Genomic DNA, 27510 nt, shown 5'->3' with positions numbered 1-27510 from the left:
GTTTTTAAGACAGGGATCCAGGTTTGGTGAGTTGACGCATGAGAGTGTCCATGCGTCAAGAGGTGGGGTCCAGAATTAACATTAAACAATGTTTACTATTATTGTTGCAGTGATTTGTGTGATTAGCCGTTTATTTACAAGTATTAAACCTATGCAAGTGGTGCATCCATGTTCAGATGAGGCTTTGATGGCCTATAAGTGAAGTTCACTGAACTAAAGAATGTGGTTTGATGATTGTTGACATGCTCTCCAAATAGAAGTTTTTCTGAAATACAGGTGCAGCAGTGAGAAGCAAGAAACATTCCAGGCATAGCCCAGGCAGTGGTTGAGGTCAAAGTTCAAGCTGGTTGGGGCCCATCATGAGATCAGACCTTGGAGCCACTGCAAAGAGGTCGAGGTCCCAGGAAACCCCAGCACCCCCAAGACAGCACAATAGAGAAATCTCACACTTGGTTGTTTCAGTGGTGAGGGGGGAGTGCTGATTGAGCCCCCGTAGGGTAAGCTCGCACTTCAACCTCCAGCCTCTGATCAACTCTAAGGCAACCAAGTGCGAGGCGTGACAGCTGAATCAGCTGAACCAGGAGGAAGGCGGAGAAGCTGAGTGTTTTGAGACAGATCCAGCAGGCCCAAAATCAGGACTATGCGTGACGAAAAGGAGTGCCTGAGAGGATCGTCCACAAGATGGGAGCTGAGGCCAGGAGAGAGGCTTCAGGAGGATCAGAGATCATCTTCAGCACAGCAGACATGACACAGAGAGCTGTGCTACTGAGCTTCCAGGAGATTTTAAATAAAATGAAAGATTCAATATTGACGCTGAGGAAGACAGCTAAGGTGTACGACGTGCTCTGCCTTAAACCTTCAGCAGCGTTGGAACATGAAAACTCGAGGGATGAGGAGCATGCCAAGCTCCATCGACAGCGCAGAAGGAGATCGAGGATGACATCATGATTCTGTGAAAGCACAGGAACCAGAAGCTATGGTGGTGATGACAGCAGTTTCCTATGAACATCACCTAATGCGGTGCCACTATACTGTACATACGATGACACTCTGAAGGCTGCTGGGATCATAACAGCAGTAAGACAACTGAACCCTGCACCGTTTTCACAGAGGTGTTTCTCTGCAGAGCGTGGACAATGAAGGAGTCATAAATATCCCCCTCACAGGACGAAGGCCTGAAGTGAGGTAATGGGAGGCCATAAAACTAGAGTGCTGAGAGGTCTGCAGCTCTGGAAATAGCTGAGACCCATGTTGACAAACAACAAAACCAACTGGTATGTTTGAATGTTTATTCTACATACATTTGGACTCTGGTCCTATGGACAATGATGGAAACATCTGGAAGAGACATTCATGACGCCCTGCAGAGCTCAAACCACCCTGCAGAGAGACATGTGATTTGCACACCCGCAGGAAGCATCACCAAGCTGAGATGTTTTTGAAAATGTTACTTTCTTATTTTCACTATTAAATTAACAATTTCTTTGTTTGCTTGTAGGATGCAGTTTGCCATGAGATGAGATCAATGAGGAATGAGATAACTGCTAATACATTTGTTAAACTGTGTATTTTTTCAGTAATTTAGGGTGATTTGACATATGCTGAGTATAACAATGTTTGCATTGAAACTGTCAGACATGAGGTATTCATAACTGGGAACTTTTCAAGCATAAAGGTCAAAAAGGGGGGAAATGTTAGATTTGTATTGTTGATTGTCATTTATGCTTAGAAATATTTACTCATATATGCTTAGAAGTGTATATAATCATTGGTGGATTGAAAGGATGTTTCATCCTAAAGTAACAGCTCTGTGTAGCATGAAGGGGGAGTGCGTTCACTCCCTCTACAGAGTGTTCCGGCATAGATTACACACCTCCTAGGAAAGGCCGTATCTTCTCTTGCTGATATATGGTATAGCAAACACACGTATATCTGTTTAAGTATAAGAGCCTTTTGTTCAGATGGACCGCTAGACTCCTGGCACCAGCTTTGGGGAGTCTTCACAGGGTCACATCTGGACCTCACACACACACACACACACACACACACACACACACACACACACACACACACACAGTATTCTTTGTTCACATGTATACCTATGTAAGATGCCATATGTTAATGACCATATGCATATTCATGTAACCACAATAAAAGGAGTGCTATGGGGAGCCTGGCTGAGAGTCTGATGGAGGCTAGGTGGTGGGACGACACTTGGCTCCAGCCAGATTTCCCTCATGCATGAGTAAACCAGCCTGCTTGTGTCTTGCTTTGCAGTGTAATTATATTGTCTTCAACGTTCCAGCGGATAGGTACAAGCTACAAACCTATCAGTTATTCTATAAAATTTTATAGTGCAGAAGGTTCAGCTTGGAAAAAGGGTTAAATATGGCAAAAATAAGTTTCAAAAATGAGAAACAAAGAGTAACTTAACTTAGTTTTGTTAATAAAATCCATACCTCATAGCCAAGGGTTAGAGAGGGCTGGAATGATCTGGAATAGTGCTCCAGCACATTTGGTTGATGAGTAATTAAATCTGATAGGCTGGTTAATACAAATTACTGTTGCATGATTTAATTTTTTCATGTGCTGAAGCATAGCATTGCTTAGAGTTACAACACAAGGTTAACTGCTTAGTAATAAGGCAAGGCAAGGCAAGTTTATTTGTATAGCACAATTCAACAACAAGGTGATTCAAAGTGCTTTACAGAGACATTAGAAACAAGAACAAATAAAAAGCATGATTTAAAATTGATTAAAACAAGCAAATAAACTAACTAACTAATTAACAAACAAACAAACAAACAAACAAAACAGTATATAAAATCAAAACAGATAAAATCAGAACAGTAGATAAAATCAGTAGTTAAATGTAAGTTTTGAAATTTAAGCTTAAAGTGTGGATTTGGTGCTTTATTCAAATGCAGCTGAGAACAGGTGAGTCTTCAACCTGGATTTAAATAAACTGAGTGTTTCAGCTGATCTGAGGCTTTCTGGGAGTTTGTTCCAGATATAAGGAGCATAAAAGCTGAATGCAGCTTCTCCGTGTCTGGTTCTGACTCTGGGAACTGATAAAAGACCGGATCCAGATGACCTGAGGGATCTGGCAGGTTCATACTGGGTCAGGAGGTCACTGATGTATTTTGGTCCTAAACCATTCAGAGCTTTATAGGCCAGCATCAGAACTTTAAAGTCTATCCTCTGACGGACAGGCAGCCAGTGTAAGGACCTCAGAGCTGGACTGATGTGGTCCACTTTTTTGGTCTTAGTGAGGACTCGAGCAGCAGAGTTCTGAATGAGCTGTAGTTGTCTGACTGATTTTTTAGAATAAGAAAACAAGTACACCCCATGGCATTCTTACAGCGTGGTAAGCCAATCACATGACCACTTTAAGATGACAAAGCAACAATGTGATATATACCAGTTTTTCGTCACGTTTACTGTCTAATGACAGCGCTAGCAAGCACTCTCTGCTTATGACCAAACAAAAAACAGCCCTTTCATGTTGGTGGAAAAATGCACCATGTCGACCAATCAAAAATGATAAGCCAACATGACATTTGGTTGTTTAGGAAGAGGTGGCAGTTTTAGGCGTGACCTCGAGAGAGACAGAGAAAGAAAGACAGCAGAAAAAGAGAGAGAGCGAGTTTTGAGATGTGAGAGATTTGTGACGTTTAGCGTGTTTGGAGTGTGTAGTTAATGTGTTGTCTTGTGTTGTTAGTGTGTAGTGTTGTGGATAGTTTTGTGTTGTGTGTCAGAACAATGAGGCTACTGCTGTCTCCAGGTAGAAACAGGAGTGATACACCTGCTGCTGTCAGACCTGCAGGTATCAGGCTGTGATGTTTCCTTTATAGTGGACAGAAATTATTTTTTTGGAGTGGCACAAATAATTTGTGTGGCATCTTACTGAATGCAGAACAGCTGATTGTTCTGTAAATAGTTTGAAATGGTTATTTCTAAAAAAGGTAAATGGCTGTAAATAACTTTGTTGTTTGCAAAACTTGTGCATTGGATTTTAAAATTGACAATTGCATTTAACTGCATTTAAAGTTATGAAAGTTATGAAATATGAAATATGATTCAATAAACATGTTTGTGGTTGTTACAGAAATAACTTTTTCTACTTGGATTTTATGTTTTTTGTCTGATTTTAGATGAATTGTGTTAATACAGTATGTCAAAATGAAAACATAACTGCAAATTCAGGCACGTGAGGTTGTGCTGAAAAGGATGATACCAAACAAGGCAAAGTAAATCGATTTTAAAGGTTAAATGTAGAGGAAACATCAAAAGTAGTGAAAAATGGCCAATTATACCCTGGACCCCAGAGGGTTAAACACTTCACACAATAGTTACTTTTCAAGTAACTAATTGTGTGGATGCTTTAAGCATTTATTGAGTTCCTTCTTGGTGTTTCCGTACACTTTTCGCCGTGGATCTACTTCCACAATTTTCAGCCGATTTTCACCGTTCAAATTTTAAACTATTCTGCTATTTCTGCTAATAACGGCTATGTCTTTTGGTATTTTTCACTATTATACTTTTTAAAATATTAAGCTTTTTTCCTTTAATTTGAAATGAATGGGAAACTTTGCAATTCTGCTAAAATTAGCTTGTTTTTGAAACTTAACTACTTCCTCATATTTTCACGTAGAACAACCATTCAAACTTTAAAATGTTCTCAAATTATTGGGCTATTCAGGTATAAATCAGCTTTTTCAAATCTTTTACCGTTTTACTTTTATGCTTCTTAAAGTTTTGAGTTGCAAAATTGTGATTTCTCACAAAATACATGCGTTGTTATTGTTGCCACTGAAGGTTTCGCAGTCTTCTCTTCATGTCCGAACAACTTCTTGCTACTTGCTCAAATTTCACTCAACTTCCACAAATTATACATCAAAACGTAGGTATTTTTGCTGGCTTTCTGAAAATGTCACTATCATTGTTGTGGAATTTATAGAATTTTGGCAAATCTCCTCAGACCAACAGAAAGTCGGAAAACTCTCCATAGAAAGTCAATGGAGAGTTTGTTCAAAATCACCGCTTGATTTCTGTAATGAGAGGATTTTTCGAATTGTCATATCTCCTTAATCTCCTTTGTGCTAAACCAGAGTATTTGTGCTGAAACACAGTATTTCTGCCAAATGATAGTATTTCTGCCAAATGATAGTATTTCTGTCAAATGATAGTATTTGTGCTAAACCATAGTATTAATTTAAAATGACAATATTCATAGTTCATCACAGTGTCTCTGGTAAATCACAGTATTTCTGCTATGTTGTACTATTTTTCTAAATCATAGTGTTTCCGTAATGTTTAAGTATTTTTGGCTAAATATATTCTTTCTGTTATCTTATACTATTTTTCCTAAATTCTTGTATTTTTGAGAAGTTATCATGTTTCTGGTAAGTTACAATATTTCTGCTAAGTTCTGCTATGCTATTGTATTTCTGCCAAGTATTATGTTTCCTCTAAGATGTTGCAGTTCTGCTAAGTTATTCCATTTTAGCAAAGTTCCTTTGCTTCTGCAAAGTTTTTACAATTTCTGCAACTTTTCAGCTAGTTTTTGCATACAGCTTCAGCTTTAAAGCATCCACACTGCATTTTCGCAGGAAATGCAAATTTTTCTAGTTACTTTTAGAATCTTACAACTACAACGTTACAACTACATATCCATCCCTGACACAACACAACACAAAAAAAAAAAAAAACAACATATGGTGTTTCTGTAACAGAGTGTGAAGATGAAGAAAGTTTTTCTCCTGATCAATTCAGCGAGTGTGAGAGTGTCTGACGTCATGGTGTGTGTGAAAGGTATCCAGCTGGGGCAGACGTGATTCTGTAGGTCACCTGCCCAGTGGACAAAAAGAAATAAAATAGTTGTGTGGATGAATGATAGCACGAAGAGTGTTTGGTGTTTCTCAGTCTGAAACAGCTGTAATGCTATTTTCTGTTTTGGAGAAAAGTACAGTTAAAGAAAAAAAACAGAGAGAGAAGTGTGTTGTTTTAAGCAGTGATGAGAATAATGGAAGTGTGATGAGAGATGAACACAAAAACATACTGAAAATGCATTAACCATACTAACCCTACATGCATATACACATAAATGATACTCATGAAGACCAGACAGCATCTTAAGCATGAGATTCTGTTTGTCATCTTGTCCAAGTCACTAGTGAGATGAAAGTGATACATAGACTAGTGGACTGAATATTATAGGAGGACAGATGGTTGCATCATAGAGGAGAAAACAGAATGCTGATGAGAGGTCTTAAATGAGTGAGCTGATTGTGAGTTTCTGGGGTGTGAAGAAGTTTTACCATGGCACACATTTAGTTACACGAGAAGAAACTTATTATGTGCTAAGACAACAGGGTTAAGCTGTATGTTGTGTATATGGCTGATTGGATGAATGTTTGAGATTAAACTGGCTATTGATTTGTCTTTTATTATTAAAGTTGAACCTGCCAATTGGGTTGTTACGATTTATCCCCCTGGCATGAAGAACACGTGTCATGACTTAAACAAGGCCTTTCTTTTCTTTGATTTCCTTTATTTTCTTTCTTTTATTTTGTTACTTTCATGGTGCACTGAAAGTTTTGTTTGATGATCTCTGTTGAGCAGATCTGCACGATTAGAATCGAAGCGTCGTCGAGAAAACTGTTGCAAAGTGAGCTTCTCCAAAATTAAAATGGGCTCTTATTTGGGACAATCAGGAAACAAGTTCCTGTCCAAAAGGATTCAACGAGGAAATCCAGTCTAAATTATTTTTCTTTTTGAAATGACGTTGTTTTGCTGAGCGTGGAAACGAATGCGACGATAATTTCCACAATTAGCAAAAGAAGGAATCACTGAGTGAATGAGTGAGAATTTTAAAATAAATGGGGAACTGACTGACTGACAAAAGCTGACAAGACTGACTGACTTAACACCATTGTGTGAAGTCAACCCCCACCTGACAAAGGTGTGGATGTATCTCTGTGTGTGTCTCTGTTGCAGGAGCAGAAGGAGACCACAGGATTCCTCCTGTGGGTCACATGACTATGTGAACTGAAAATTTAACCTTTTTAGTTTAAATTCTCTGTCTGTGAATTTACCATGTGTGTGTTATTCATAGGCTTGTGTTGCTCACAGAGATAACTGTGACAAAGTATGCATATGCCTGCACAAGCGCTAATATTTGCATTTTCTTTTTTTACAGCATGCCAGTTCTTCATGTGAATTGATGATGCGATTTATACCAGGACAACTGGTTGATGTTCTTTCCCACTACAGGATTTCTGGGTTTATATGTGAATGACATTCTTTCCACGGCTAGGGTTGGCTAACTTTATGGTGTTTTTATGGCACCTCTGGAACCTGTTGACCTGTGTCTGACCTCCGTCTGACCACAGTCAATGTGTATTGCTAATGTTTGTTTCTCTGCGAATGCTGTGGAGGATTCGGCAGAAGCGGACAAGTGACATGAGTAAAACAAATAAGAGATTACGGTGTTTATGGAATAGTTTATTATGGGCTCATTTGCTGGCCACTTTTGGACCCATAGTAATATATGAGTGGAGTGGCTTTGCTTAAGAGAAGTCACCGATTACATTAATGTTAACTGAGCACATGGGATGCTCCATGTTTGAGGCGAATTATGGTAATAATAGTGATTTAATGATTTGAGAAAACCTGCACATGACACTTGTCTTGCTGATGCTGAATGCTTGTTACCCTTGTGATATACTTGTTTATACGTGTGAAGTTTGATTTTATTTCCAGATCTTGAGTATGCAGGCTCCTGGTGGAGCCAGTTTTTAAGGCAGGGATCCAGGTTTGGTGAGTTGACGCATGAGAGTGTCCATGCGTCAAGAGGTGGGGTCCAGAAGTAACATTAAACAATGTTTTCTATTATTGTTGCAGTGATTTGTGTGATTAGCTGTTTATTTACAAGTATTAAACCTATGCAAGTGGTGCATCCATGTTCAGATGAGGCTTTGATGGCCTATAAGTGAAGTTCACTGATTACAATGTGGAATAACGTTGAGATGTTAAATAATTTGGAACAAATTATGGGGAAAAATAGGAGTTTAATGAGTTTAGAATAAACCTGCAATGATACTTGTCTCTGTGATGCTGAATACTTTATTACTCTTATGATCTATAGTTGGTTGCAAATGTGAAGTTGTTTTAAATTTAAGACTTTGTCTTCTGTGATACAGGAGCTGGGAGTTAAACAAGCTGAACATTTAAGTGCTGATTAATGTTTTACACAGGGTTACAGCTTGGAGTGAAGCTGCTCCAAGGGACAAACCCTGGAGATTGTTTTAGGGAGACAGTGCGACACTCTTGTACATGTCTCATTGGGGAGTTGACACATGGCGAAAGCCGTGTGGCGAGAGGAGTGTCATTTTTTCAATTTGTAGATGTCGTGAGGTGCCATGACGAGAAGGAGTGGCTGAGAGGATCGCCCACAAAATGGAACCTGAGGGAGCGTGCCAAGCTCCAAAAAGTGACAGTGCAGAGGAGGAGGAGTGAACAGCACAAATGCAAGGTGACTGTAAAATAACTAACAGCACTTTTTCCACAAGTGAAGCCAGTAGCTTACTATCCTAAAAGATTAGCTCTAGTTGCTCGTGCTTTACCTCCATGCGTGAGATCAGTATGTGCAGCAGCTTAAGCTGTACAATGTTTCAGGAAATAGTTTATTTCACCTTTTGACATTGTTAGTTCCACACGAGGTAGATGTTTACTACTGCAGACTAAACTTACATTTCTGTCACCTACAAGACACTTGTCTTTCATGTTACTGTTACTCTCACAACCACACATATTACCATAAAGTGGTGCACAATTCTGAATCTGTCCAACCCTTTTTGCCAACGGAGGAGGGCACTTCTCATGAGTGTAGAGAGCGCGAGGAGAAGAAGTGTAAGCTGAGGAATGACTTAATAGATGTGCCACTCGTTGAGGGAAAGGTTTGGTTTGTTGATGATTTGAGTTTTACAACAGCAGAGGGACAGACTAGAACGGGTTTTACTGTAGCCGACAGTGAGAGAGAGTTATCTATGCAGGACAACTAGCATGTTTCATATTTGCTTGAGCAGCAGAGATGCTAGCCTTAACGGAAACGTGTAAAGCTGTAGAGAGACAATATACACTGGTAGGCAGTATGCATTTGCTACTGTACATTTCTTTGTAGTGCAGTGAGTGAGACGAGGTGTGACAACCTCTACAGGGAAACCTGCAGAACACACCAAACTCTTGCAAAATCTGCTGGAGGCAGCGTTATTAACCAGTGGAATTGCCGTTTGTAAATGTGCAGCACACATGTGAGGGAAAGATCCAGTTGCATTAGGGAAAGTTTTTGCAGATAAGATCACAAGAGAAGCAGCTGTAGTTAAACATGGTGTTAACCTTTTATCAGTACAACATCAGCAGACATGCAGGCCCACTCACCTACAGCAGGAAAACAGTTGTGACTTACAGAGGGAGCAAGCTTGCAGGATGATGTTTTTATCTGTGTGATAAACCAGTACTGCCTAATAATTTGTATAAGACTGCTGCTATTTTGAGCCATTGGCTATACCATGTCTCAAACAGGAGGGAGATGAGCAGTCGTTATACTCACTCTAGGATTATTAAATACTTAAAAAAAAAAAAAACTTTTGTAGGCAGTAAAGTTAAGATTTAGGAAGACAGGCAGGACATGGTTAGACTGTATAGAATAAGTACATGAGGATTACTCCAGCAGAGAATGGTCTGACTCTTTGAGATTGCATATGTTAGAGCATTTAGAGTTCTAGTCTTCTGTAGTGATGATAGAAAAGCAGAAGAGAGAGCATATTAGCATATTAGATGCTTGAAATGTTTAAAAGTAAAGTAGTTATGAGAACAAATGATCTGCCAGATGATTCTGTTTCTTCGCAGGAGCAGAGCCTGAAGTCTGGAGATTGGATGATGATAAGGCCATGGAGAGGAAGTGCTGGTCCAGTCCATGGTGGGAAGGTCCATATCGGATGCTGCTGACGACGACCACAGCAGTGAAGATTGCTGGAAAGGAACACTTGGATATATCAAGCGCACTGCAAGAAGGTGGCACACATCCAGGCCAGCTCGGAGTAAGTGGCAGGAAGACCGGGAACAAAGGGGGGGGAAAGCCTCCAGGGCCCCTCGTCTCAATCCGGTGAAGAAACCAACTGAGCCACAGGTACTCATCAGAATGGCTGGGAATGTGCTGTGCATCTTCTTGTGCCTGTGGACCCTGAGTGGGATGACAGGGAACGCACTGGAACAGAGCAAACCACACCAAGTGCCGCATGGGTTTTCAACAACTACTGGTGGCAGTTTAAGAACACAACCGCTCACATAAACAACGAGACCAATGGTTATGCTTGTGATGCCACTGGCTACACATTCTTCTGGACTGTGGCCCTATAGCATCACTGAGAGCGAGACAGTTTGTTTGGTTGCTTTAGCAACACATCCAGGAACACTGCCAACTTTTCAACTGCTCTGAACCTGAATGGAAGGTTGATTCACCAGTAGCTGGGAAGGTGAACTGTTCTGGTAAGACAGACCTGCTCGTCTGACTCAAAGAATATGACTTGCTGCAGGACATTATACAGTTAAACGAACTGGAAACAGGCCAATTGCCTATGTGTATGAAGGACAATGGATTAGCCCAAGTTGGAGATTAACCATGGAACATGGCAACATCACCTATTCTTTTGTCTTCTGCAAGAAGGATGTAAACAGAGAAGCCTTTTGTCTACATTTACATCATGAACGCTTGAGGTTTTGAGCCAAGAAGATCAAAACACCTTGATCCAATTTCCTTAACAAAGCTTTTTCTGTGGTGACAACAGGATAGGAGAAGAGTCGTAAATGCAGATAATTCACCAGTTGACTCTAACCCCCACAGGATGCCTACAGTGAGAAGATTTGGGGGGTTGATAGGAGTCATAAAGAAGGGTGTTGACTAGGCTGCAGCTTTGAAGTTAGCTGAGAGCCACATGGACAAACAATAAAGTCAACTGATGCGTTTAAATACCTATGTCTGTATACAGTTGGATTGTAGTGACATGATTTTTGAGAATGATGATTCTTCTTGTTTGACCTTTGACATTCAGTTGTTTACTTGAAGAAATACATAATGAATTGCACGACAGGAGTAGATCCGCCACAAGGCTGGATAGCTTGGTTACCGTCTGGTCCTTGGTGGCATCTTCTTTTGAAAATATTAATTCCTGTTTTTGAACTGTTGATACTGATTTGCTTATGTATAGGATGTAGTTTACTGTGTATGAATGAAATCTATACTGACACTGTCCAAACAAAGGGTGCATAAGTTGAAATTTAAGTATACAATGACAAAAAGGAGGGAAATGTTAAGTCTAATTGTTGAATGTTGCCATTGTGTTTCTTAAATTTGTATAGTCTTAGTTTAAGCAGTAGGATCAAAGCCATCCCTTTGATCCTGACCACCTCTCCAGCCACTCTGTGCTGGGGGAGGTTTTATTGTAGATACATCCTATCTGAAAGATCTGTTTCTTTTGATGTAAGCTTCCTGGGTTTACGACCCTTTGGTCAGCAGGAGGTCACACACACACACACACACACACACACACACACACACACACACACACACACACACACACGTAACCAAACGGGGTTGCAGGGGGAGGTGTTTTGTAAACTATTGTTTGAAGTTTGTCAATAAAAGGCAGCGAGAGGAGGGCCACCAGTGTGGTCATTTCGACGTGCTGGTCACAGATGGAAGGGCCTCCCTTGCGCAAGAAATCGATCGAACACCGTTGCCTTGTTTTTCTTTCATGGGAATAAGTCCTGGATACAGCGGGGTCTGAGTTTAGACCCAACAGTCGTGCTCTTGGTCATTATTTCTTTCTGGAACAAAAATTGCACTGACCAAATTAATCATCATATCCTCTCTGAATGTGAAAATAGGGAAAAATATTGTCCACCTTGAAATTCAAACAAACTTAACATCCAGCTTTAACTGCTACCTATCATACTGTTTTCATGTTCATGTATGTTAATGTGTATATCTGCACAGTGAGGTATTTCAATTGATGTGAGCTCAGATTTACCTTGGAATAAAGTACTGTTTTTACTTTTGAGAGTAGACAATTTCTCGTAACCCAAAGAAAATATGTCAAAGCTTATACCAACTACAAATTAATGACAGACCAGAATGATTGTCAATATCTTTCTATAATATTTAGTGTTTGTGATTTGCTGTGACTTTTGCCCAAGTTTACATCCTCACACTCAGGCTTTGGCATGATGATTCTGTATATTTACTCAGTAATACATTAAATCCTATAACACATTGCTGAAAGTGTGATATCAAACAAGCTAGAATCAGACAAAGGCTGCACTGATTTTAAGCTTACAGAGCCAAACAATGGGTTCAGTTGAACCCTGCGTGGTTTTCATTTGCACTTCCCTCAAAGTATTGCAATACTAAAAGCAGTGAGTCAGTGCTGAGTAAATGCATATCTTAAGGTCAGGCTGTGACTGTGTTGGATAAGTCCCACTAATAGATGCTTTGACTATTGTGGAGATATTTGAAAACATGCAGAATATGCCCAAATTGAAAGGAGGAATAAACACACAGTCAACATTTTTTCCACTTCAATGAGCCAGTAAATAAGAAATCCCTCTTAGATTCCTCCTTGTAGGCTAAATTACCTGTGTATCTGTTGGGGAAAGATCTGATCATATATTGAATATGTTGACAGGGAGTAGTATGGTCTGTAACCTGGATTTGATGTGATGGCATCAGGGCTGGACTGGGCCAAAAAATCGGCCCGGGCATTTTAACTAGAGACCAGCCCAACAGGTATTAAAGCCATAAAGCCTTTGAATGAAAACAAACACTGTGGTGACAGTGATGTACACTGTCTTGTTGGTATATGTGTGATTTCTATACATTTTACGTCAGATAAAAACTTTGATTGTAAGATTCAGATAATTATTTAATAAAAACTAGATATTTTAAATGAGAATAAGAAACAAAAGTATTTCTTTGTGTCCCCCTTTCCCTGTTAATGCCCTACCTGGCCCCCTGGGAAAACTTTGCTAGACCCGCCCCTGCACAGTTACCAGCTGTCAGCTACGTAAAAAAGGATCCTGGTGTTATTTGTCTCTCAGAAACAGTTCATAACTTCCCTTCAACTCATTCATGTCACCTAAAAGCTAAACCTGTTTCTCCATCACCTGTTCAGCTCTGATGATTCAGTAAGGACATCTCCTGGTTTCATCTTCATGTTTCCCTCTCACCAGATAACCAAACTGACATCATGACCAGCAGCTTTACAGCTGTGGCTCCAGCAAACATCAGCTGATACTAGAAATTAATATTAAATAAATTCTAACAACAGCTGATCAAGCTTAAACGTGCTGCTGTTGTTTAACGTGACCTCCACTGGTTTCCTCTTTCTGGCGCAAAGTGGGCGATAAACAAACGAGAGAGAAAAGCCGATCAGCTGATCATTGATCAGTTTCATGATTGAAGTAGCAACAGGAGAGGAAGGGGAGAGAATGAGAGGAGAAGTGACAGCTGACAGCGTAAAGACACAGAATAACTCCAGCTTTGTGTCTTTTTTCATTCTAGCTGAAGTACAGGACAAACTGTGTTTCTTTTCAGCTCAATACGAAACACGTAATATTTTCTCTGAACGCGGGACGATGCCCTTTTTTACGGGACGGTTGGCAACTCTACTAACTAACCTTATGAATAACATAAAGTTCACTATCAGTAACATCATAGCACCCACCCAGCTGTACCGAAACTCCATCAAGCTAGCTAGTACGCAGTATGAGTAGCACAACGAAAATAAACTCCACCTAAACTTGGTTTATATCTGACTCAGACTGCAGATCATAACTTCTCACCTGAAGTTCAGTTCACCTGACACTCGGACCGGCGTCCGCCTCGGGTCTCTCCTCCTCCTGCCCCCCCTTCCCTCATCCACCTGTTGCCTCTGTGGAAGCTCCGCCATAGCCACGACCAAACAACTGAGTTATTTTTACACATCGGCCGGCATCTGGCCAATCCGCCACCTTTCATTGTTTATATCGTTCCAAAAAATAAAATAAAATAAAATAATCGGATGGATGGACAATGTAGGGTTACTGGATTAATCTGTGTTGTTTAAGTCTTTCAGGATTCACTGGGAAAAATCATCATGAAACAGCCATACTTTGAGATCATTGTCATGCTGAAAAATGAAGGTGCAACAATGGTGGGGTTGCAGGGTGGACAAGAATCTTAACGATTAATTAAAAAATAATTGAACCTGAACCTGCAGCAAAAGATGGTCAAAACTGTGCCCTCTTACTTTGGCAGTTTTGCTTCCACCACGATAAAATCACATTTCCTGCACAGCTCTTCCTCAGTGTACTTCAAGACCAGTTTCCCACAAGAAAATAACCTCCGACAAGAAAGCCTAATTTCTGCTGTTCAATAGACCAGGCCAAGAGTCAATAGTCAAATAATTAGGAATTAAATATTTACAAGGTTTCGAGGGTTCCTTGACAGTAGATAACTAAGATAAATGACCATAATTATAATATTTCTGACTGAGGCAAAATTGAGTTGAATTCAGTTGGAAACAGAGAGGGGCAGTAACGCGTTACTGTAACAAGTAAAGTAAGGGATTACTATTGCAAAAACGGTAATTACATTACCGTTACTTTCCCATAGGAACGCTGTGTTACTAAAACCGTGATTTTTTTGCGAGAATGTCTCATGACAATGACGTAAGCGAGTGCGACGTTCGTGACAACAGCTGTGTGCAGATCAACAATGGATAATATATCGAATGCGGGAGAGAGTATGAGCGTGCAGCGTTTAAAGCGTGGAAGTACTGACCTTACTTTGAGTTACTGCCCATCTCTGGTCTTCACTAGTCAACTATCTAACAATGGCATAACATGACATAAAAATGCCCAAAAAGTGACTGTTAAAAAAAAACAAAAGAAGAAGAAGAAGCACTCCAAGTGTGCAAAACTTCGTCAAGGCAGCTTGGGCCATAGGCAGTGTTTACTTTTAAAGGAATAGCACTGTATTTCCTAGATATTCATTTTGTTTTCTTTGTTTTTTTTTCAAATGTAGTTAAAGAAGTTTGAAAAGGTACCATGACAGATGTTTACTTTGATTACATGAACATTATGTAGGAATAATTAGTATTGACTTACAAATAACCGATATACAGTGGTCCCTCGCTATAACGCGGTTCACCTTTCTCACTGCCTAGCACAGCTGTCTTTTTGTTTCTTTATTTTTTTTTTTAACAGCGCATTGTGTTCTGCGTCCTGATCGGCTGTAGACTATTGTCAATCAATCTCCTGTACAGTACAGAATGCATCCAGCTTTTCAAATTTACATAAACATTTGAACGCTAGCAGTGTGACTCTGAAGTGCTCTACTGTATGTCTGTATGGACATGCTAAAGGACAATAGAAGTTACCATATTTTCTGGATTATCAGGCGCATTAAGCAAAACAAAACAGTCAGATAACTCAACTCATTCTTCTTGCTTCCTCTACTTCCGTACCATTGAATCATTAATATTGAATTCTCTGGCAGCTGCTCTATTTCCATGTTCTGGACCTGAAAGCAGAGTTTGATCTTTGGTTTCATTCCATATTTATTTTTCTACAAAGGTTTGAACTTAGAGAGCGTTTAAAGAGAGAGAAAAGTGTGAAAATGTTCATGCCTGTCTGAGAAAAGTGCATAAAGTGTAGTGAGGGGTTTTACAGCCTTAAAACATCTATAATAATTGTAAAAAATAAAGCTGGCTACTTTGCTGATTTCACCTATGAGGGGTTCTTTTGAGAACGTAACTCCCGGGATAAACGTGGGACCACTGCATCTCTAACTAACTAGGCAGATGTAAACATATAACATATTTTGGGATCAACTTTAAGGAAAGACAGATGAGATGATAAAGATGGGGTAAGAGGTCAAATGTGATATGATATTTGAATGCAGTACTTTCTGCACCATGATAATACATACTACACTTGCAGGACTCAAAGTTTTTAAGTTATAAGGCTTTTTGTCAATTTTCCATAGATTATTCATGAAGTTGACCTTCAAGACCTTGGTGAATGTAAGCCAAAATGTAATGGATCGTTAACATGACCACACTCTACATCCCTACAAGGGTTCAGTCAAAACTTTTCCAGCTATCATGTCCACAAACAGAATGATAACATGAACACATGCAAAACTTTTATTAGCATCTCCATCACCACCTTTGTAAATACAATGGGATCAGTGTTGTATGTTTTTGTGTCACGTTTAAAGCTTTACCAATACTCCATTTCCAAAAGCATGGTTATCTATTAAATTCCAGCTACAAACATTAATTTTATTTTCGCCTGAGCTTGCTAACTGAGAAAAGCAAACACGGTTACAGAAATTCAAATGTTTCAAGTTTGAAACGATTAATTTATCATAGGAGCAGAATTCTGTTAGAGTTTGGCGTGTAGGCTACAAGATCATCACTCCCTACAAATATGCTACACAAAAATTAATTCATCCACATGGAGCATCCAGAGGTAGATACACTGTCATGGAGCGGCTGAAACAGCAAGAAGTGATGCAGGGCAGCATTGCCCATATGGAAAAGATATATATAAATCTTATCAAGTTTGTATCTGTCTTGTGTTAAACTTGTATGAAAAGCATACAAGAGTGAAAACAGATATAAGATCCCTTGAAAAATTATATAATGAAACTTGTATGTTTTGGATACTTACTAAAACAATATATGAAAGTAATGAGAAAGTGGCCACTTTCATGAGTAAATCATATAAGTTTTTACTGTTTCTTTTCCCATATGGGTGGCGCTGACATGTCAGGGGGAGAAATGCAAACTCAAGCTGAAAGCCAGTGCCTAATCGGAGGCCATGTTTGTCCAATTAGCCAAATGTATTTGCAGCACGAATAGATCAGTTGGTAGTCATAACAAAACTAATCCACTACTGTTTGCAAGCAGTGTTGGGAATAATGCATTATTTAGTAACGCATTACAGTAACTACGTTATTATTGTGGTAACGAGCACGGTAACTAGGTATTATGCCAGTAACATTAGCAAGTGGTGGAGGCCAGCAGGTGGATGAGGGAAAAGGGAGGCAGGAGGAGCAGAGACCCGAGGTGGCCGCCGGTCCGAGTGTCAGGTGAACTGAACTTCAGGAAGAAGTTATGACCTGGGCCCTATTTCAGGAAGCCGGTTTAGTGCAAACTCTGAGTAAGTATACCCTGAGTTAATGAAAACTCTGGGTTTTCGGTTTCACAAAGCGAGTTTAGATTAATTCTGAGTGAGTTACTATGACGACACACTCCGTGAAGCTAACCTGCCCCCTAGCAGGTTTACTTCAACTAACCCTGACTTTCTCCGCCTCTTTGTCGGAAACCTGACTGTAGGAAGTGTCAGACATGGCCTGCCCCTTCCTTGAAGAGCCAGTAGATCGTGAAGCCCAAATTCTCCGCAGAGCTCTCCGCCGGGAGAGAGTGATTAGAGCGCGTTCGGACATTTTATCATTTCCTGATGATTTCCTGTGTGAACGTTACCGTTTTTCAGCACAATCTATAATTTATTTGAATAACATCCTCAGGCCTAATATTGCTCATGTGACACATCGCGGACATTCTCTCAGTTCTGTACATATTATTTGTATTGCACTTCGGTTTTTTGCAAACGGGAGCTTTCTGTATAATATTGGTGACGCTGAGCATGTTTCCAAGGCTACCGTCTGTCGGGCAGTCAGGAATGTTACAGTTGCACTGAAACGTCTCCTGTACTCGTTTGTGGTGTTCCCCGGTCATAGACCCACAAGATTTATCAAAGAGGGATGCCACAAAATTGCAGGTATCAGGATGAACGAAACTTAATTCATGATGTGGTGATACTTGAACTACTACGTAAATTTTACATTTATTCTCACGGTTCCCAGGCGTGATTGGCTGTATAGATGGCACTCACATTCCAATCATTGCTCCTTCAGTAAATGAAGGAGACTATGTGAACAGGAAGTCTTTCCACAGCATTAATGTACAGGTACATAGTTCCCTGTAGCATTTCAAACTAATAAATTATGTCATCATAGTAATGGATGCTAATTTGTGTTCTCTGCACTGTGAAGATCATATGTGATGCTGCCAACATTATCACAAATGTGGAAGCCAACTGCTCAGCCTCTGTGAGTGGTGGTGGTGGAGGACCCCCACCTGTTTTTCGGGCCTCTGCTTTTTTTTCTGTTGGCTATAACGGGTCGCATATGAGCATACAGAGTAAGCAAATACGTACTTGTAATGCTCAGATAATTTCAATAAGTGCTTACAGAGGGGAAATTAATGTAGCCTCTAACTGCAATTGATTTACATCGGACAAACAGACCAAGCACTATGGCTCATAATACAATTACACCTTACCTGTTTGGACTATATTTTTATATTTCATTTTTACTTGCTGCCAGGAACGTTTGGGGCCTGTTGGGTTGCACCTGCGCTCAAATCACATCACAAAATAAAATGTATGAAATAAAAAATAAAATATAATAAAATAACGTGTTAAATGGGTGGAAATCCCTAGATCAATGTTTAAATTAACACTCACGCATTGACTCTGTCGGCTATGTTTTGCCATGCATGCTCCCTTTCTTTTGCAGCTGAGGCTGTGTTACTTTTTTTCCGCGGAATTTGCATGTTATCGGCATATGCTGCCATCAGAATTTCGGCCTCAAGCGCTGTAAAATACATTGACCGCGCCTTCTTCTGTGAGTTTCTATGGTTTCTAGTTTCGATCCCTTGCCCTTCATGTTTCTCTATGTCCCCTCTGTTCTGTGTAAGTCTGTGTCTGCATGTTTGAGTTCCCCTCTGTGTCTCTCGGTTCTTAGAGTCCTCTGCCTTATGGTTTATGTCTCTGTGTTTCTTAGTTGCTGTCTCCACTGTGTCAAGTTCGCGTCTCTGTGTGATCCTTCCTGTTTTACTTTGTAGGTCCGTGTCTTATGTGAATGTGTCCTGCTTTGCTTGTCTCATCAGTTCTAATTTCCCCCAGCTGTGCCCTCCTGTGTCTCATTCTCCTCGTTACTTCCCAGTGTATTTAGTCCCTGTGTTTCTCTGAGTCAGTGTTGCGTCGTACCCTCAACAAGCTGTGTGTGTTTTGCCTCTGTGTTACCAGTGTTTTGTTTCCAGCTCTAGCTCCAGTTCAGTATTTCTGCTTCAGTGTTTTGTCCACCAGCGTTTCTGTTTGTCCTTTGGTGAGTTTAGTTTAGTAAGAGGTTTTCCCAGCAATAAAGCTGCGCTTTAAGTTGAACTTCTGTGTCTGAGTCCTGCATTTTGGATCCACCACTCCTGCTTAGAGATGGACCGATCCGATATTACGTATCGGTATCGGTCCGATACTGACCTAAATTACTGGATCGGATATCGGAGAAAAATAAAAAATGTAATCCGATCCATTAAATATCACGAAAGCACCTCACAAAACTTGCAACACGCCGTAACTCACCTCAGAACGTTAGCACCGGAGCAGTATGCATCACGTGATAGAGCGGCTGTGGCATGCAGGACCTGTCGGTGGTCTGGATAGCATGTGGAGCTTCGCTAGCAACCCGGCATTTCATCTCCGACAAAGTTATCCCCGAGAGAAGTAAAGCAAGTGTGTAAGTCCATCTCTGAATGTTTGTAAAGCATTCCTGCGTTAAGCTTAACCGACTGCCTCTCCTGCTGCTACTTCAATCATGAAACTGCTTAATGATCAGCTGATCGGCTTTTCTGTCGCGAGTCCGTGTCTCTGGTTTGCTTTTGGCCCACTTTGCACCAGAAAGAGGAAACCAGTGGATAAACAACAGCAGCACGTTTAAGCTTGATCAGCTGTTGTTAGAATGTATTTAATATTACTTTCTACTCCAGGATCTTTTTCTACGTAGCTGACGGCTGGTAACTGTGCAGGGGCGGATCTAGGAAAGTTTAGCCAGGGGGGCCGATAGGGCATTAACAGGGAAAAGGGGGCACAAAGACATACTTTTCTTTCTTATTCTCATTTAAAATGTCGAGCTTTTAATTATTTAATATTTATCTGAATCTTACACCCAAAGTTTTAATCTGATGTAAAATGTATAGAAGTCCATTATTGTATATAGTAACTGTTAAGTCTAATATACCCTAGTAAGCTACAGTACTTTTTCCTTTGGGAAGGTACCATCTGTGCAGTCTGCAATTTTGTTGAAGAAAGATGTTGAATCTATTTAATATTTCTTGAAAAAGAATTGATTTCTGTGTATTTTTTTTCACACTGCATCAAATTAAGGTTGATTACGTCGATTAAGCATCATGAGGTGGAGCGTGAGGGGTGGGTCCCTATTTTTTATTTATTTATTTTTGTTGTTGCTGGGAGTTGGAACCCTATTAGTTAGGTTGCTTAATATTTATGCTAAGTACTCTTTAAAATACCAGAATAGGGAGGATGGTGTAGGTTTAAGTTTATTAGATTGATCAGTATTGCTGAACTATGAAATATTTTTTTTTTGCATACAGGTATAACAGAATAGCTTTAGTGTAGTTGTTGTTTTAAACTTGAGTATGAACTTATACAAAATGCAGAAAGATATTTTAAAAACAGTTTTGTTGATTAAAAAACACTATATCGGATTCATATCGGTATCGGCAGATATCCAAATTTATGATATCGGTATCGGTATCGGACATAAAAAAGTGGTATCGTGCCATCTCTACTCCTGCTTGCCTGCCTGCCACACAGCCAACCATGACAGAACGACGCAACCATCAAATGGATCCTGCGGACTCACGGTCTCAGTATCTCGCGCAGTTGTGGAATTACTGCCGGGAAGTAATCCACGCTGAGGACACCCCCAAGAGACTCCTTCAGGTGGTCTTTTTTGACAACTTTTTGTCTTCCACCCTCTGCACAGCTGGTTTTTTGGACATTAACAGATTAAAACAACTAATAACAGCTCTGAGAGCCAGGATTTGCTTCGAACTGTTTGGCATGGGCGGTCCAGGCACGGTAGAGTCAGCTACCCTCCTGGAAGCCCTCGCTGCCTGGTATTCTCAGCATCAGCATCTGTTCCCATCAAGCCTTATCACTAAATCATTCCATCCTCCCTTAAGAGAGGGACTGCATCCTCGTTGCCTTCACCCCAGTACACCAGCGTCACCTGTGTCTCCAGCAGCTCAGCTCCCAGTGTCACCTGACCCGCAGCCTCCCTCAGCTCGGTTAGCTGCCCCGCAGATTTTTTATTGCACAGTACAGCATTGCATTCTGCAGCCTGATTGACAAATCTCCTGCGCTTGCCAAATTTATCACGTTTGGTTTTGATAACCATCGCGTCCAATAGAAAAAACAGCACAAAAACACCCATAACTATGAGCCTCATTCGGAAATAGACACCTGCACCGTGAGGGAAAAAGGCGCACGAAAGTGGCGGGCAGATGAAGACAAACCGCGGCATAATAATACTTTTATGTTTTGCAATCTACAAAGGTTTGCACTTTGAGAATCAATTGTGAGAACTGTGACCAGGGGCTAGTTATTCTGAGAACCCCTGCAATAAATGAGGGACCACTGTCTACTCTACGATTATTATATCCAACCTGTTAACATTTAATACTGTATTGATAGAACCAACTGATTCTGCAGCAGAGCATCCCCAGTCCCTGAGCTCCTGCTGCTGCACCCACAGATATGTACAGCAAGCACTGATACCTTTTTAGTCGGTGGGATTCCCTTTTACTAAATATCTACAACCAATCTGATTATATCCTGTTATTGTTTTTTTTTTTTTTTTTCAATGTTGAAATTAAAATCTAGTAGCAGCCTTCTCATTTCTTTGTGTTTTGTGCTGTTTTACAGGCCCACAGAGGAGGACGGCTCCGAGGCAGATGAGGGACGGGTCCCAGGACGGTCCATCGGCGGTGGAGCTGGCCATCCTGGAGTCCCTGAAGAGGCCACACCAGTCTCCAATGGAGCATTTCCTCCTCAGCCTTGTTCCTGCTCTGGAGAGCAGCTGGTCCTTTTTATTCCTGTCTCTCTGTAAATTCTTATATTTTATATATTTATGTTTAATGTTTTTCTGTTTGAGACTTTTAATATTATTTCAAATAAATGTTTATAATGACTAATGTCTCAGTTCTACTACACAGCAAATGTTGGCACACGACTTGACACATGTAGAATTTATTTCATATTATACTAATGACAAAATATACTGATACAGTGGGATGCAGAAGTTTGGGCAACCTTGTTAATAGACATTATTTTCCTGTATAAATCGTTGGTTGTTACAATAAAAAATTTCAGTTAAATATCATACAGGAGACACACACAGTGATATTTGAGAAGTGAAAAGAAGTTTACTGGATTTACAGAAAGTGTGCAATAATTGTTTAAACAAAATCAAGCAGGTGCATCAATTTGGGCACCACAAAAAAGAAATGAAATAAATATTTAGTGTATATCAATGTGTGTGTCTCCTATATGATATATGGGGTGCCTTTGTCTGGACGTGCTTCCCATCCAGAGCTGCACAGCACAGAGGAAAGTTCCAGCGCTCCTGGAATCCCTCTGTGATGGACCGCCAGTCTCCAGGTGAAGGCACAGCCATGAAGTCGTCCACTAGACAGTCCCAGATGGACGTCGCTGCCTGGGGGGTGATCTGGCTCACCGTGGACACACCGACTCTGAAACTGAACGCGATGGTCCTGAAGGAGTCCCCGGTGACAAGGAACCTGGACAAAATTGTTCAAAATCAGTATTATGTGTACTGCAGTTACAAAATACATTATTCAAATTCCAAAATACTTTTGTGATGTCAGATATAAATCACAAAACTTAAATCTTACATAAAACATTTTGTAATTATAAGGATAATTACAAAATGTATATTAGATAATATCTAAAACAGTTGTGTTTTGTTTTAACTTTAACATATCATAATTTGATTGGTAGCAACTTTCACAACTACAGTGAGCCAATCACTCATAATTCCTAAACATGTCAATCAGGTAGGAATGAAGTAAGACATTAATAGAAATAAAGAGTTGTATGTGGACATGTAGCCCTTTCCTTGCTTAAATCATTAATATTTTTGAAAAATTAATCTGTGATAAGACAGCTTATCAAGATAGAACCATGTAACTAAAGATGAACCAAACTGTTCACAGTTTTATCTAACTCTGTTTTAATAAAGGCTGGTGACCCCTGCTATAGAGTCTGACAGCTGCAGGGATTATATACAAATATTCAACTATCCCAGAATTAAACCAGGTCTAAATAAAAAGGAGTGAGTATCACTACAAAGGTTAACTCAGTGGTCCTAATGCTACAGTTTGATATCAGCAAACACCGAGCGCATACATTGATGTGACACCACAGCCATGCTATCATGCAAACACTGATAACAGCATAAATCGAATTAAATCGGGACTTGATGAGACCTTCTGAGTATCACTAGAAATATTATAAAGAGTCATCTCTGTACCACAGTTTGCTTTCAGTAAACACCGACAGCATTCACTGTTAGCATAGCACATCCATGTTAGCAGTGTATAACTGGATGGATTAGCATATTAGCACAGGTATCAATAAAGGACTACCGTATTAAATAGTTTTACTAACCTCAGGCAGACGGACAGGCGCTCTGCAGGTGGGATTGAGCGTCTGTAGTTGGTGTCTAGGCGGGCGATGCTGGGACCGACGAGGGAAAGCAGGTCCTCAAACTGGCCGACGGTGATAGCGCTGGAATCGGCCGTCATCCAGGCGCAGCTCCTGGAGCAAGTGGTGAAACTCACCAAACTGCTCATGCCTCTGGAGGACCTGATGGACCCAGGTACGGCGAGGACGTCTTTTACGCCGCTGCTCTGCTCTCCACAGTACATAGAGAAGGGAGACTCTCTCTTCAAGCGCTAGCTCGATAGCTGCCATCTTGCAAAGATACCGGTCTGGCACAACTCCCTTCCACATTCCTCCCACATTTCCGGTTTACGCGCGTCAAAATATCATATTTTGACGCGCGATGGATTTTTCTTGGACACGCGTTGAGACGCGAATGTACACGCGTCAAATTAGGGGCGTTTTGGGCGTTTTATTCGCGTCCATCGCGTTCGGTGTGAACACACCGTAATAGTGGTCTCACACACTCACTCACACACGCAGGGAGAAAGTATAATTTTACCTCAAGGTGCTTTTCGTAGTTCAGCCGCCTTTGGCACAGTTTGCCGCTCCAGGGCTTCCCCAGAGGCTAGGTCCCAGTCCTCAGCTGATTCTGGACCCCTGGAGTTTAAGCAGCCACCCGAGGGACCGCTCCGGCCTTCGTCTCCTGTTTCTGCTGGAGGGTCCGAGGGACTGCTCCGGCCTTCGTCTCCTGTTTCTGCTGGAGGGCCCGAGGAGCCCGTCCGACCTCATGCCTCGTCAGCTGGAGGGCCCGAGGAGCCCGTCCGGCCTCATGCTTCGTCAGCTGGAGGGCCCGGGGAGCCCGTCCAGCTTCTTGCCTCGTCGGCTGGGGGGCCCGAGGAGCCCGTCCAGCCGCCTGCTGCAGCTCCATCATCATCCTCGCCTGCTGCAGCTCCATCATCAGCCTCGCCTGGCCCAGCCTCCGTGTCTTCAGCCTCGCCTGGCCCAGCCTCCGCCTGTGCTTCGCCTGGTCCGTCTGTTCCTGCCTCGTCATCGCATGGTCCGGCCCTGTCATCGCCTGGTCCGGCCCTGTCATCGCCTGGTCCTGCCTCGTCTGGTCCTGTGCCCACCGGGCCTCAGCCAGTACGCTTGGCACTGGAGCGCCGCCGCTGCCTTCCGCGCGGCCGGCCCCCTGAACTGCTCCGTTGTCTCCTTCGTCGCCGCCGCTGCCTTCCGCGCGGTCGGCCCCCTGAACTGTTTGGACTCCTGTGCTGTCGGCCCCCGGGCCGGCCCCCTGAGCTCTTCTGTTTTGGACTCCTGTGCTGTCGGCCCCCGGGCCGGCCCCCTGAACTCTTCTGTTTTGGACTCCATTTTTCTTGTGCTTCGGTGTTTTTGTTTCGTGCCCTCCTTCCTGGGCCCCCGCCGCCCGCCCTGGTCGGGTTGTTTTCTGTTTTGGGCGGTTTTTGGTTTTTTTTTCGTTTTCTTGTGTTGGGCTGTCGGGAGCCAGCCCTTGGGGGGAGGGTACTGTCAGGGTCCTGGGTCTCCTGACCCAGCGTTTTAGTTCATTGTGATTTTTGTATTATTGTACTTGGTGTGAGTTTCTATGGTTTCTAGTTTCGATCCCTTGCCCTTCATGTTTCTCTATGTCCCCTCTGTTCTGTGTAAGTCTGTGTCTGCATGTTTGAGTTCCCCTCTGTGTCTCTCGGTTCTTAGAGTCCTCTGCCTTATGGTTTATGTCTCTGTGTTTCTTAGTTGCTGTCTCCACTGTGTCAAGTTCGCGTCTCTGTGTGATCCTTCCTGTTTTACTTTGTAGGTCCGTGTCTTATGTGAATGTGTCCTGTTTTGCTTGTCTCATCAGTTCTAATTTCCCCCAGCTGTGCCCTCCTGTGTCTCATTCTCCTCGTTACTTCCCAGTGTATTTAGTCCCTGTGTTTCTCTGAGTCAGTGTTGCGTCGTACCCTCAACAAGCTGTGTGTGTTTTGCCTCTGTGTTACCAGTTTTTTGTTTCCAGCTCTAGCTCCAGTTCAGTATTTCTGCTTCAGTGTTTTGTCCACCAGCGTTTCTGTTTGTCCTTTGGTGAGTTTAGTTTAGTAAGAGGTTTTCCCAGCAATAAAGCTGCGCTTTAAGTTGAACTTCTGTGTCTGAGTCCTGCATTTTGGATCCACCACTCCTGCTTGCCTGCCTGCCACACAGCCAACCATGACAGGTAGGGCATTAACAGGGAGAGGGGGGCACAAAGAAATACTTTTCTTTCTCATTTAAAATGTCTCGCTTTTAAAAAATAATTATCTGAATCTTACAACAAACGATTGATAGATTGATACATATGAAAACGGTGTACATCACTGTCACAACAGCATTTGTTTTCATTCAAAGGCTTTATGATTTTTCCAATAATGGTGGGCCGGCCTCTAGTCAAAACGCCCGGGACGAATTTTTGTCCCAGTCCAGCCCTGTATGCAGCTCATCTGCAGTCTGGTGTTACCTACATCTTTCCTATTCGGAAGGCAGAATTTCCGAGTTCTGAGTACAATCGAAAGCACCACGACTGCAGTTTTCATGTTGGATGTAAAAAGCGCACATGACACTGTGACGTAGGCTAGAATCATGGCGGTGGTCAACAACGGTCCAGGCGTGGGATTTCTCTTGTGTAAATATCTTTTCCTTTCTATTGGTAGGTGGCGCAGTGCACTTGTGGCAAGTAAGCAAGCTAGAAGACTGGCACTCTCGCTGGATATCCAGTTACGGAAGCAACACATTAACAAGAGAATTCTGAGTAAAACCAAAGTTACTTTCCCTAGTAACTTGCTACTTTGAAAGTAACGATTAACTTGAAGTAACTGAGTTACTTTTGATAGAAGTAACTAGTAATGTAACTAAGTTACTAATTTAAAGTAACTTACCCAACACTGTTTGCAAGCAACCTCCACATTTAGTCTGTTATAGAAGAAAGATTTGATTTGACTGGTGTGTAGGTTGCCAGAATAAGAATCCATAACAAAAGAGAAAACGAGGAATCTCTGACATTGCTCTTTGTCTATAATATTTAATGTTTATAGTTTGAACTTGAAAAGATTTGTATTTGTTCGACTGTATCCAGCGTATTAATTTACACTGGCCTGGTGCTGACACTGCTACACATCTGTAAAAAAACAAGATTATTTTCACAGTTGGAAGACAAGTGTGAATGTGAATGCATCGGCTCGGATCTCTGTGTTAAAGTCCCAGAGTGACAGCTATATAAGACACTGTGTGTCTGCCTATAGGAACATGATCTGACAATTCATTTGCAGGTCTTCATCACCCTCACAGCATAACAGAGGGGTTGATTATTTAAGTTCTTCCTTTAGAAAAAAGGATCCTTTGCAGGATAAGTGCAATAACACCCTCTTTGAGGCAGCCAGGCTATAGATCATGCTGCTCTGACCTGCCAGCAAGCCCAACAAATGTACAGTAAGAGACTCAGGAAATCACTGCTGCCCCCTCGCTCTTTTTTGCAGCTTGTTAAAAGATGAAATAACTTCATCCATGTGCAGCTTCATATCTCAAGTCCATGCTTTAGAGCTTTTAATGCATTTACTCCCAGATGATACAGCTACATCATAAGTGTATTTTTAAAGTCAGTATAATCCTCTTGTCCAAAATCCAGAAGCAGACACATATAATTGTGTTTTTGTATTCAGCGGGAAAAAAAAACCTCCATCAAGTTGTCATATTGCTAGAGAGCCTTCCCTCATTCTGTACATGCGGTATATGTGTAGAAAAGCCACTAACAGGTCAAAGCTGCACTGCGACACAGACTAGAAAGTCAACTGGATTGGAGATTGGCCTCAGGTGACAGGGCCAGATACTTCTCAG

The 27510-nt window shown here is 41.5% G+C and overlaps 1 protein-coding gene and 2 long non-coding RNA genes across 3 annotated transcripts; 1 reads left to right on the top strand and 2 right to left on the bottom strand.

Annotated features, from left to right (window-relative positions):
* Positions 1 to 1302: 1302 nt before the first annotated feature.
* LOC309707102 lies at positions 1303 to 2375 on the bottom strand. The gene is made up of 2 exons (XR_014276912.1): positions 2070 to 2375; positions 1303 to 1873 (listed from the first exon to the last, which is right to left on the bottom strand). It is a non-coding gene; the product is annotated as an uncharacterized lncRNA (long non-coding RNA).
* Positions 2376 to 21279: 18904 nt separating this feature from the next.
* On the top strand, positions 21280 to 22159 carry LOC309706081. The gene is made up of 2 exons (XR_014276667.1): positions 21280 to 21758; positions 21895 to 22159. It is a non-coding gene; the product is annotated as an uncharacterized lncRNA (long non-coding RNA).
* Positions 22160 to 22202: 43 nt separating this feature from the next.
* On the bottom strand, positions 22203 to 23990 carry LOC309706080 (uncharacterized protein). The gene is made up of 2 exons (XM_082532323.1): positions 23659 to 23990; positions 22203 to 22769 (listed from the first exon to the last, which is right to left on the bottom strand). The coding sequence occupies exons 1-2, from the start codon at positions 23916 to 23918 to the stop codon at positions 22499 to 22501; spliced, it is 531 nt and encodes a 176-aa protein (XP_082388449.1). The 5' UTR covers positions 23919 to 23990; the 3' UTR covers positions 22203 to 22498.
* Positions 23991 to 27510: the final 3520 nt, after the last annotated feature.

This window comes from Aulonocara stuartgranti, assembly GCF_965226115.1.
Source record: "Aulonocara stuartgranti genome assembly, chromosome: 5".
Lineage (NCBI taxonomy): Eukaryota > Metazoa > Chordata > Actinopteri > Cichliformes > Cichlidae > Aulonocara > Aulonocara stuartgranti.
This window is presented reverse-complemented; position numbering and strand designations above follow the sequence as displayed.